At 40.8% G+C, this 12192-nt stretch overlaps 1 protein-coding gene, 1 long non-coding RNA gene and 1 pseudogene across 4 annotated transcripts in view; 1 reads left to right on the top strand and 2 right to left on the bottom strand.

Annotated features, from left to right (window-relative positions):
• LOC311128190 (double C2-like domain-containing protein alpha) overlaps window positions 1-12192 on the bottom strand; it is a 105495-nt pseudogene that overhangs the window by 57651 nt on the left and 35652 nt on the right. The gene's annotated exons all lie outside the window — the stretch shown is intronic.
• On the top strand, window positions 1090-3299 carry LOC311128224. The gene is made up of 3 exons (XR_014613197.1): window positions 1090-1544; window positions 1661-1794; window positions 2067-3299. It is a non-coding gene; the product is annotated as an uncharacterized lncRNA (long non-coding RNA).
• On the bottom strand, window positions 2269-6669 carry LOC311128198 (G2/M phase-specific E3 ubiquitin-protein ligase-like). 2 transcript variants are annotated; one of them, XM_084160214.1, is made up of 8 exons: window positions 6475-6669; window positions 5624-5818; window positions 5227-5313; window positions 4207-4460; window positions 4001-4126; window positions 3631-3771; window positions 3363-3465; window positions 2269-3257 (listed from the first exon to the last, which is right to left on the bottom strand). In XM_084160214.1, the coding sequence occupies exons 1-8, from the start codon at window positions 6476-6478 to the stop codon at window positions 3046-3048; spliced, it is 1122 nt and encodes a 373-aa protein (XP_084016340.1). In that variant the 5' UTR covers window positions 6479-6669; the 3' UTR covers window positions 2269-3045. The 2 variants fall into 2 exon arrangements, with proteins under 2 accessions (XP_084016340.1, XP_084016339.1); XM_084160213.1 differs by lacking the exon at window positions 6475-6669 and having other exon boundaries at window positions 5624-6042.

Genomic DNA, 12192 nt, shown 5'->3' with positions numbered 1-12192 from the left:
AGGCCGCCGTGAAGACGGTATATAACTTCAAATTCCTCTGCATACACATCTCAGAGAAGCTGAAATGGTCTAACCACATGGACACAGTGGTGAAGAAGGCACGACAACCTCAGGATGCGGAAGAAATTAAGCCTATTCCCGTGGGCCCTCACAGTGTTCTACAGAAGACCATCGAGAGCATACTGTCGGGCTCGATCACGATGTGGTTGTCCCACTGGCTATCCTAAGTTGAATGCACCAATTTGTAAGTCGCTCTGGATAAGAGCGTCTACTAAATGACTTAAATGTAAATGTAATTCCCAGCCTGGTATCACAGCGTGTAAATGGGATGTAATTCCCTTTTTATGCACTTTTCTCTCTACACGTATTCTGACCTTGAATTTAAGCATGAGAATAACATGCTATTCATCCCCCATTCGTTTGGGGTGGAGATCAAAGAAATTAAGGTGTGGCGCAGGTGTGTCTACAGATACACCGTATTCTGACCTTGACTTAAATCCACCACCTTTACGCGCGATGAAACCATGAATAAGGTTGATCGAACCTGCCGGTTCCACGTGGAAAAAGCATCTACATTATTTTTTCAGATAAAATCTCTATGCACTGTAATTTATAAATTCATAAGAGCTATTGATAAGAGCTAGGTAAATGAGTAATATGTTTGGAGAAGTGGATTGTAAATACACATAGCATTTGTTTTAGATTATTTTTCCTTATGATCCCTGGAGACAAATGTGAAAACAGTCATATGGAAGCAAACTGAAAATCATATCAACATGACATGTATTGCGGCCCCTTTTCCACAGTGAAGTAGGATATAAATTATGGAGGACTAAAAGTGCCACAATTAAATAAATAAATACACCATTAAATAATTACTTAAATGTGTCATTAATTAATTAAAATTAGAATTAAATACATAAATGTGTAATTAAATGTATCATTAATTAATTCAAATACCGATTAATTTTATGTAAAATACATATATAATTATTTCACTATTTACATTTACATTTCATGATCCTGCATTGCAGTGATTCATGAATTACTTAAAACTGTCAAACTGACCCATCAAAGTCAGTGGGCGGGGCTAACGCGAATCTAGTCTGATCCATTGCTTTGGTCTGAAGTAGAGTAGGCCAACCTGGATAGAAACAATGGAGGATCTCCGTGAACTTTCCAGGGAGTTGGTTAGAGACATTTTAAACTTAGCAGAGGATGTAGAAGCAGGACCTGCTGACCCAGAGCATGTAGCTAGTAAAGCAGAGGAACTTATTGAAGTTGTTGGAGTCATTTCCGCACTTTCCGACGAAGATATCGACCACAGAGTGATTGCAAATCTAGAAGAAGTTGTCCACCGCTTCTCTGGTACCAGGGCACTTCAGGCCCAACACACACAGGGACCGGGGCGTTTGGCGTTTGACATACCGAGTGCAGTTCTGGAGCATTAACTTCTTTGTGGAGTTCCCGCAGTTCAAATTTGCAGCGATGTTCGGTGTGTCAAAGAGGACCATCAGGAGGCGCATGCAACAATACAGTTTAAGGTATTTACACTAAATTCATGAGTTTTCTGTTTATGAATTGCTGCTCTCATACACTCGGAAAGAATATGACGTTTAAGGTAACATTACTTGATGTTGTGTTTTTCTTGTTTGTACAGAAAGACAGATCTCTATTCAGCTGTGAATGATGAGGAGTTAGACCGTATTGTAAGTGAAATTCACAGAAGTCATCCAAACACCGGCTACAAGCTAATGCGTGGTCACCTGAATGCAAGAGGTGTGCATGTTCCAAGTGAGTAGATAATAATATGGGCATTATTTAAATGTATTTTTAATTTGGAGCTCTGCCCCTTTGAAAGGTGAAGGAAGCCCGCTTATGGAAAGACATCAACCTGTGAGCTGTAGTTTCTACAGTGCATACTATGCAAAGCTGTATTATTTTAAAAAACGGAATAAGTAACATTTCATTTCTCACTGCCTTGGTGACCAAAAATAACAATCTTGTGTAAGGACATGTCAAACTAGTTTTAAGTACAAGACTGATTATGCTTGTCATCCATTCAGGTTCCTGAAGAATATGGGATCGATTGGAACGGACCTCACTGCCTTCATCGAGGCACTGTGTCAGTCCCCGAGGTTCAGCTGGCCCGTGAGCTCTCAGATGAAGAGGTTGCAATTTTGCCAGCTCCAGGAGTTTCTGTTACTGATGCACTTAGACTATATGTAGAGACTGTGGAAGTGTTATCAAGAATCTTAGACTGATGTCCAACCCATGTTTTTATTTGTTGTGTTAGAACAAGCAAGGAAAAACTGAAAGTTTACTTTCCTTTTAAAAGAAAGGAAAAAAAGCTGTTTCTTTGAAGCTTCCTGTCTCATTATGGTCCACAGAATGACTAACATGAATGCTGTACTGTTAGCACTGAAGGTGCAGAACAGTTTGATTTTAGTAAATGGAAGAAAAAAAAGTCAACTACTGCACAGTGTGTTAATGTTTTCAAAGACACTGAACTTGTGTCAATTCATCTGAACTGTGTATGCATTGACATTAGGGCTGGGCAATATGGAGAAAATCAAATATCACATTTTTGACCTAACACCTTGATGTCGATATTGCAACGATATTGTAAGGTTGACAATTGGTGCATTCACAAAATATCTTCCACATTTAGATTTCGGATAAATAACTATCATATTGTGGATATAATGACTAAGTGGTAAAAGGCAAATAATAGAACAGCTAGAACAGTCTGGTAAGTTCAGAAAATGACATCACTTTACTGTAATGCAGCCTTTGAAACCAGGAAAAGACTAAACTTACCATGTAACGATATTACACTTCTTCAAAATCTAATGGTGCTTTTCCATTACATGGTACCTACTCGCCTCGTCCTAAAATCTGCAATGGGAAACGGACGCACAGCGAGTCGAGGCGAGTCAAGTAGGTACTGGTAATGGAAAAGCACCTTAAGACGATATCTAGTCTTATATCACGATAGATATAATATTAAAATATTGCCCAGCCCTAATTGACGTCTGAAAAAACTTAAACAAGCCCAAATCCAGTACTTTTTATGGCAGCGACAAGTGCTTTCTCAAAGTCCATGTAGAGTTTGAAATGAGCTGGCAGCTTTAGGGTTTCAAAGCATGTGGAGGACGTAGGAAGGGTTCCCCCAGAAATCTCCACTCTCAGTTCAGGAGGAAGCATCTCCCAGCCAACCCAGAATGTCAGCAGCTGGGCCAGGGTACCTGATGAAGCTAAAAGTCATAAAATGGATTAAAGACATTTAGTTCAACTGTAATTGATCATATCTATCCATGAGACATAGAAGCATTTGTAAAGAGAGAAAATAAGGTTTATACCTGTTTCAATGAACATCCTTAGAAAGCCAGTGATGCGGCAGGTGGTGTCAAAGTCTTCATCATCACTGTCCTCAACTGGCCATGTGATTTTTTCTAGGAGCATCTTAAAGAAAACAAAAATTGTAATTTAAAAAAAGGGAGAACTTATTTTGGTGAAGGACTATGCAGATCAAAATCTTAGAAAATTGAAAAATATCCATCTCAGTCATTGAAAATACACGTAAATTCATCAAGTTAAGTCACAAATATAACTAAATTACTGACTTACCTGGGGTGTGAACTGCATTTCAGCCATTTTGGGGAAAATAAGTGGTACAACATCCGGCCTAGATGTCAGCAGGGGCCATACCATCACATCTTTCAGTCCCTTTCTCAACTGTTTAATTTGGCGCATGGTCCTCCCAACGACCTAAGAGACAGACCGACCCATATTACAGCCCAAATCCTTAACCCAAATTTGACAAAAGTTGGCACAGTAGGAAAAATGTTAATAAACACAATAAAGTGCTTTATAAAAATCCATTAAAACTCTAGTACTTAAACTCTCGTGTTAACATAACAAGCCAGGGTTCACAACACATTCTATAATTTCAACAAGTACAGCGATGAATTCTGTCACTTAACCAGCAGGAACTCACTGCATGGAGTAGAAGTTTGTTATGTAGCCATCTCCGATTTGTTTTGGTGACTGCCGGAAGATCCCAAGACATGGAAAGATCTGAAACTGTGTCCTTCTGTTCCGGTGTAAGATCTTCATGTTCAAGCTAGAATTAAGACCATACAAGTTATTATATCTGCCCAAGCAATATTTTTTACATGGCAAAGTTTCTTTTAGGTTACATACCAGTTCTATGATGCTCCTGATGTGCAGATCAGGGCAGTCTTCTGTAACAACGGTAGCCATTTCAGGGTCCCCATTGAACAGTACATGAATTACAGCAGGACTTAGTCCTGTGACATGGGGACCATCATGCAGAAAGGTGTGGCCCAACATCCTTCCTGCAACCCGGAAGAGGTTGCTTTCAATAAGTGCCTCTGATGCTGCTGGAACAAGATGGTCAGGTTCACCCTCAAATAGCAGTGTTTGGCCCATTCCTCCTGTAAAGTACCAAGAGAGCAGGGAATAAAGTCACAACAATTAACCTCTTAAATACATTAAATAAAAATGTATGATAGATAGATAGATAGATAGATAGATAGATAGATAGATAGATAGATAGATAGATAGATAGATAGATAGATAGATAGATAGATAGATAGATAGATAGATAGATAGATAGATAGATAGATAGATAGCTAGATAGATTACATCATACTAGTGGCGATTACTTGGCCTGTGGTATTGCTGCTTGTAGAATTCACTTAAACCAAATTGTAGCCTACTCCAAAATGACTTACAGAAGGACCCCAAACCACTTCAAATTCAATTCCCCTGTATACCCTACTACAGACTTACCTGACACAAAACATTGCCCACCGGCCCTCCGCTAAACAGCACATATCCGCGTTCATCAACCACCAGAACGTACGTGTACGCGTGTGTGTGTGTGCGCGCGCATAGAGAGAGGCGGTGTAGAGTGAGTCACGACACAAACAGGTGCTCAGTCAGCGTTGCATGCAGTGTGAGAATGGCAAGCAGCAAGAGCGGCAAAAGCCAATGTGTGCTTCTTTTACCTATATATGTAACGCTATCTTTTGCGTTTATCCAAACGTCGTCAAACTTGGCACTGCACTTACTCGTGACCAGAGCAAGACACCTGTCAAGTTTGAAATCCATCAGACTAACTGAGAGACACGCGCTACAGACAGACATTTCTGCAATTTATAGATGGATTAACCTTCAAAAAATTAGTAAGATACTTACCAAGATCTAGACTGAATCCAAACTGGAGTTTGGATATGATTGTTGTCATAAAGTACCGCATCACTCCCTCTCCGATAGCAACATCACCTGAAATAAAATACTGATAATAACACTGGAAAAAAAGTGGCGGCCTAATACAGGTAACTGGATTTGGTAACATTTAACAAGAAAGGGAGAAAAACTTCTATTGGCTGTAATTCTAGAATAGCATCCTTAATATTGATTATTCCAGATAACAAGAGTATATTGTGCACAATATTCACATACATACATATAACATTTTTATCAATTATATAATTTTGTGCATTCCATTCTCCCATTTAACAATTACATATAAGCTACTTGAGTGGTATAAACTGTACTGATGTATTTATATTATAAATGTTATATTACTTACCAACCAGAGTACAATGAAGTGGACATGCCCATTCTTGCTGCTGTTTATAGAATAAGAGAAGCTCCCGTTCCCTGTCCTCTTCAGAGTCCCTTACATCCATCTTCATTCTAAGTGGTTTCCCAGTTGCATGTTCCCTTAGCAGATTCTCTTTGAAAACTTTGGCAGCTTGAGTGGGTTCTTTAATAAGCTTCCATTCTAAACAAACAACAACAATAAAGTTATCTATTACAGAGAGACATATTGTGAGTTGGCATGTTACCTGCATATACAGATATCCTCTCACTCTACAGAACAGGAGGAAAATTCTGTTCATTTCACTGACAAAACGTGAGACCCAACATCTTCAGAACCTGTCACAACGCTGAGTTGACATAAAAACAGCACTACTAAACAACTACAACTAAATATTAGAAAAATAGAAAAACCCAGTTGCATGTTATTAATTGTCTGTAACTGTATTATCTTATCTAATTATATCCTACAGGTGTTATCTTTCTATTAACTTTTCAGTTACACACAATCTTATAGCAACACTATTGTGATGACACAAACCACTGTCTGTTTCTTTGCGATCCAACTCCTCGTTGACAATCACTGCCGGTACTACTGCACTCTCAGCTGATGTTTCAGGCCTCACTGGAACACTGTCACTGACTAGGGCTGTCTCACTATCATTTTCTTCACTTTGGCCTCCCTCTTGTTCTCTTTCTGATTCCTGCATGGGTGTCCTTGAAGTTAACACAATTGAAATGATGGTCATACTCGCTTATTTGTGTGCACAACAATAAGAGAGACATATTCCCAAAGAAAATAAATTATGCTACCCTTGCATTGCTTTAAGAAGTACATACCCATTGCAGCTCAATCTGTGCAGCTTCATCTCTGAAAAGGGAACTTCCTTCTGACAAGTGATGCAGGGGATGACTGGACCAGAGGCAGGACGTGAGCTCTCCTAACAACAACAACAAATGGCTTTTAATTAATGATTAAAAGTCACCAGTAATCTTTGTTTTGATTATGTATTAAACTAAGTCTCTGTAAATGTATGTACACAATCTAAGGGTAGATCCTGTTGAAGTGGACGTATGTAGATTGTAGCCTGTCCAATCATCGTCGATGGATCTTTCAGATAGGCAAGGGTGTATCCAGTGCTGGGACACTGAAGCAACGCAAGATTTCGACTGCGAGTAGATCCTACAAGTTTTAGAAATTCAAAGCCTCCCCCTTGTTGGAGCTTCGGAAACACTTCCATCAGTTTATTTGTTATAACCATGGGATCGTGGTCATTCCCTGGAGAAAAAAACAAAACAAAATCATAACTCACCTCACCTTAAATTAAGCAAATAAGCCTGTGATAACTATTATTGACACTATGAACACCAATTAAGTTTGAGTCACTATAAAAAGAAATGCAAATAATTTCAACAAGCCACAGACAGTACAAACTTTTTTTTTACTTTTGGTAAATGCCTAGTTTGGCACTGACCTGAAAATGTTACTTTTTGCTCTCCAAGTCCTGAAGTAAGAAGTTCAGCTTTAAACAGTACGCTTGGAGTTTTATCCGCATTGTGGTCAGCCAAACAACAGACAGTGTGTGTGTAGCTTCTTCGGCTAACTTGGACTTGTGCTGGTCGTCTCGTCATATTCCTTCTGGCTCCAATGTTATATGGCGCAAAGAGCCTTGCTACCTCCGCTGCAACACAGAAAAACGTAACAGCTCAATGGTCACCAGTCAGCTAAAACAGCCTCTACTTCTATCTTGGGATGCTCAAGCCAGCTAACACCATTTAGCCGATTAGCGAACTAGCTAGGTTTATGCTTCCCCCCCCCCATTAACAATAAACGTGTCACGCACGAAGCATCATAATACCGCATGCAAATACATGTTCGAGTCGATCTAATTTAACCTACACGTGTGTCCCGAATCATTAAATAGTAGCACACCTGGCTAACATGAAATTACTTAGCTTACCTTGGACAGGTGTACGTGATTGAGCGGCCGGTATCTGCTGTGCCGCGGGAGCCGTTGGACTTCTGCTCAGAGCTTCCTCAATCAAATTCGCTGCTTCTCTCAGCAGCTCCGGGCAACTTTTAGACATTTTGTCCTGCACCTCACACAGCGTCTCAACATTGGGGCTAGCAGGACCGAGTCTTCTTGATTTTTAGCCGTTGCAATGAAAGTACTGTTTAACCGTGTAACTAAACCAACGTAGAGGTGAATAGCGCCACCCAGTGTATTGGAATGTGTTCAGTAGCTCTGCATCAATCCATTATCCGGAATTGATTTGTCTTGGCTTGATGCAGAGGGTAACCAATCAGGCGTTAGGTTCCGCCTACCAACTTTTGATGGGTCAGTTTGACAGTTTTAAGTAATTCATGAATCACTCCAACGCAGGACCATGAAATGTAAATGTAAATAGTGAAATAATTATATATGTATTTTACATAAAATGAATCGGTATTTGAATTAATTAATGATACATTTAATTACACATTTATGTATTTAATTCTAATTTTAATTAATTAATGACACATTTAAGTAATTATTTAATGGTGTATTTATTTATTTAATTGTGGCACTTTTAGTCCTCCATAATAAATAGCTGTGCTGTTATTCTGAATTTTAATTGTATGCCCTCATAATTTGCAGGGATGAAATTTGGAGACCCGGGCTTTTCTCAGTTTTATTCTACAATTTGTATCACGTTAAATATTAGACACTATCAGGACCCACTGTCAGTAATACCCATATACATTTATAACTGTCACTTTAATGTTAGTTTCCTTCAATTTGTAGCCTACATTTTGCATAATTCCATTCCATTCCAATCCATTTACCTTTTTTTCCTCATCCGTGTAGTTGTTCCCGAGGGTTGCTAGCAATAGTGGATCATATTAGGCTAAAGTTGTGCAATAATTTGGGACATGTAACCTATTTGAATCATTATGGAACTCAGACCACAAGTAGCAGTTTAAACCTGGAGCTTAGTGCACAGTTCACAATGACTGGACCGTTGCCATACAGTTCCATGATTAGTGAGGATTAAGGTAGATTTATAGGACTATTGTTCAACCCCTATTGTACACTTTTTTCCACCTTCCAATATTTTATGCATTGAACTTGAATATGGCAACTTTTAGGATGACTCAAACCACTGTATTTTGTATTCATCAATATATGTTGTGCGTTAAGGCTCTACAACCCTGTTTTTATGATTCATACATACTTACCTAACCCTACAATTTGCCTAAAAAATCTACCAGTTACAGAGACGAATATGCATATATTTAGATGGATTTATTTCATTGACCCCTATATTCTGAACCCATTCTCTCGATGTATTCTAGTGAGTTTGTCAACAAAATTCGAATTAAATTCTAACACCATATTTAAAGGGATGGCTTAAGACACAGTAAATGTACTGAAAACCCTATTGAATGCAAACTCCACGAGACAATCTGTTGGCCAGCAAGTTGGAGGGTTTTTAGCGGTTTAATTAAATATATTCCACACGTGTAAGGGAAACACATCTGCAAAGCACGTTACGCAGTTGCATAAGGTAAGTCTGAATACCAACTACTGAGAAGTGGGTAGGAAAGGCGTGCGTAGGAAAGGCGTCTGAATCGGGCCCCAAACGAAAGAAAGCGAGGAACTATGTGGACTTGTCCAATAAGAAACATCTACAGTATCTCACAAAAGTGAGTACACCCCTCACATTTTTGTAAATATTTGAGTATATATTTTCATGTGACAACACTGAAGAAATGACACTTTGCTACAATGTAAATTAGTGAGTGTACAGCTTGTATAACAGTGTAAATTTGCTGTCCCCTCAAAATAACACAACACACAGCCATTAATGTCTAAACCGCTGGCAACAAAAGTGAGTACACCCCTAAGTGAAAATGTCAAAATTGGGCCCAGTTAGCCATTTTCTCTTCCCGGTGTCATGTGACTCGTTAGTGTTACAAGGTCTCAGATGTGAATGGGGAGCAGTTGTGTTAAATTTGGTGTCATCGCACTCACACTCCCTCATACTGGTCACTGGAAGTTCAACATGGCACCTCATGGCAAAGAACTCTCTTAGGATCTGAAAAAAAGAATTGTTGCTCTACATAAAGATGGCCTGGGCTATAAGAAGATTGCCAAGACCCTGAAACTGAGCTGCAGCATGGTGGCCAAGACCATACAGCGGTTTAACAGGACAGGTTCCACTCAGAACAGGCCTCGCCATGGTCGACCAAAGAAGTTGAGTGCACGTGCTCAGCGTCATATCCAGAGGTTGTCTTTGGGAAATAGACGTATGAGTGCTGCCAGCATTGCTGCAGAGGTTGAAGGGGTGGGGGGTCAGCCTGTCAGTGCTCAGACCATATGCCGCACACTGCATCAAATTGGTCTGCATGGCTGTCGTCCCAGAAGGAAGCCTCTTCTAAAGATGATGCACAAGAAAGCCCGCAAACAGTTTGCTGAAGACAAGCATACTAAGGACATGGATTACTGGAACCATGTCCTGTGGTCTGATGAGACCAAGATAAACTTATTTGGTTCAGATGGTGTCAAGCGTGTGTGGCGGCAACCAGGTGAGGAGTACAAAGACAAGTGTGTCTTGCCTACAGTCATGCATGGTGGTGGGAGTGTCACAGTCTGGGGCTGCATGAGTGCTGCCGGCACTGGAGAGCTACAGTTCATTGAGGGAACCATGAATGCCAACATTTACTGTGACATACTGAAGCAGAGCATGATCCCCTCCCTTCGGAGACTGGGCCGCAGGGCAGTATTCCAACATGATAACGACCCCAAGCACACCTCCAAGACGACCACTGCCTTGCTAAAGAAGCTGAGGGTAAAGGTGATGGACTGGCCAAGCATGTCTCCAGACCTAAACCCTATTGAGCATCTGTGGGGCATCCTCAAATGGAAGGTGGAGGAGTGCAAGGTCTCTAATGTCCACCAGCTCTGTGATGTCATCATGGAGGAGTGGAAGAGGACTCCAGTGGCAACCTGTGAAGCTCTGATGAACTCCATGCCCAAGAGGGTTAAGGCAGTGCTGGAAAATGATGGCGGCCACACAAAATATTGACACTTTGGGCCCGATTTTGACATTTTCACTTAGGGGTGTACTCACTTTTGTTGCCAGCGGTTTAGACATTAATGGCTGTGTGTTGTGTTATTTTGAGGGGACAGCAAATTTACACTGTTATACAAGCTGTACACTCACTACTTTACATTGTAGCAAAGTGTCATTTCTTCAGTGTTGTCACATGAAAAGATATACTCAAATATTTACAAAAATGTGAGGGGTGTACTCACTTTTGTGAAATACTGTACTTAAATTTTCCGTTGCAAAGCGACTTCTGTCGCATGCCCTAATAAACACGACCCTGTTGGCTGGCTGGGGCAGACTGCGACCATATTGACTCAATGTTGTTGCACTGTCAATGCGCATCCAGTTTCCCTAGCATGGGAAGCTAGGTCCCACGGGCCCAGGTCAAAAGCAGTGCACTACATAGAGAATAGGGTGCCATTTGGGACACAGCCGACATCATCAGAGCACAAAGGCAGAATGAATGACTCAGTGTTGAAGCTGGAAGCCCGGGGTCAGAGTTCGTCAGCGCTCAATTAAGTAGCGTAGCATAGTGGGAGACAAATCTTGGATTGCAGCACCTGAGGACAAGATGCTGTGATTCTTCTCCGAACTTCTCTAAATCCACATTGTGTTTCTGTGACATGCCATCCATGGTAATGTAGGGGGGTTTGATGTGGTGACAGGAGAGCATTGATACGATCAACAACTCAACCACCACAGCACAATAATAAACCGTCAGGCTATAGTCGCTATAGGGCCCAGCCAACAGTACAAAGCAATGATATCAGAAATATCAGAGTATGAAGGCTTTTCAGTTCCAGTTCAAAATGTAATGCAAAGACTCCTTTGAAAGCACTGCAAATACATGATGACAACACACACTACATGATGACAGCTTTGCACACTCTTGACATTCTCTCAACCAGGTTCATCTGGAATGCTTTTCCAACAGTCTTGAAGGAGTTCCCACATATAATGAGCACTTGTTAGCTGCTTTTCCTTCACTCTGCCGTCCGACTCATCCCAAGCCATCTCAATTGGGTTGAGGTCAGGGGATTGTGGAGGCCAGGTCATCTGATGCAGCACTCCATCACTCTCCTTCTTTGTAAAATAACCCTTACACAGCCTGGAGGTGTGTTGGGTCATTGTCCTGTTGAAAAACAAATGATAGTCCCACCAAGCCCAAACCAGATGGGATGGCGTATCACTGCAGAATGCTGTGGTAATCATGCTGGTTAATTGTAAATAAATGACAGACAGTGTCACCAGCAAAGGACCCCCACACCATAACACCTCCTTCTCCATGCTTTACGGTGGGAACCACACATGCGGAGATCATCCATTCACCCACACCGCGTCTCATAAAGACACTGTGGTTGGAACCAAAAATCTCCAATTTGGACTCCAGACCAAAGGACAAATTTCCATCGGTCTAATGTCCATTGCTCATGTTTCTTGGATCAAACAGGTCTCTTCTTCTTA

The sequence above is a fragment of the Coregonus lavaretus genome, assembly GCF_964263955.1.
Source record: "Coregonus lavaretus genome assembly, chromosome: 1".
Taxonomy (NCBI): Eukaryota; Metazoa; Chordata; class Actinopteri; order Salmoniformes; family Salmonidae; genus Coregonus; species Coregonus lavaretus.
This window is presented reverse-complemented; position numbering and strand designations above follow the sequence as displayed.

Coding starts and splice junctions, on each gene's coding strand:
- LOC311128198 (XM_084160213.1), bottom strand. CDS start 5,936: ATGAACAGAATTTTCCTCCTGTTCTGTAGAGTGAGAGGATATCTGTAT. Junction 4,461..5,226: donor TGGATTCAGTCTAGATCTTG/GTAAGTATCTTA, acceptor GGTACTTTACAG/GAGGAATGGGCCAAACACTG. Junction 3,772..4,000: donor ACAAACTTCTACTCCATGCA/GTGAGTTCCTGC, acceptor TCTGTCTCTTAG/GTCGTTGGGAGGACCATGCG.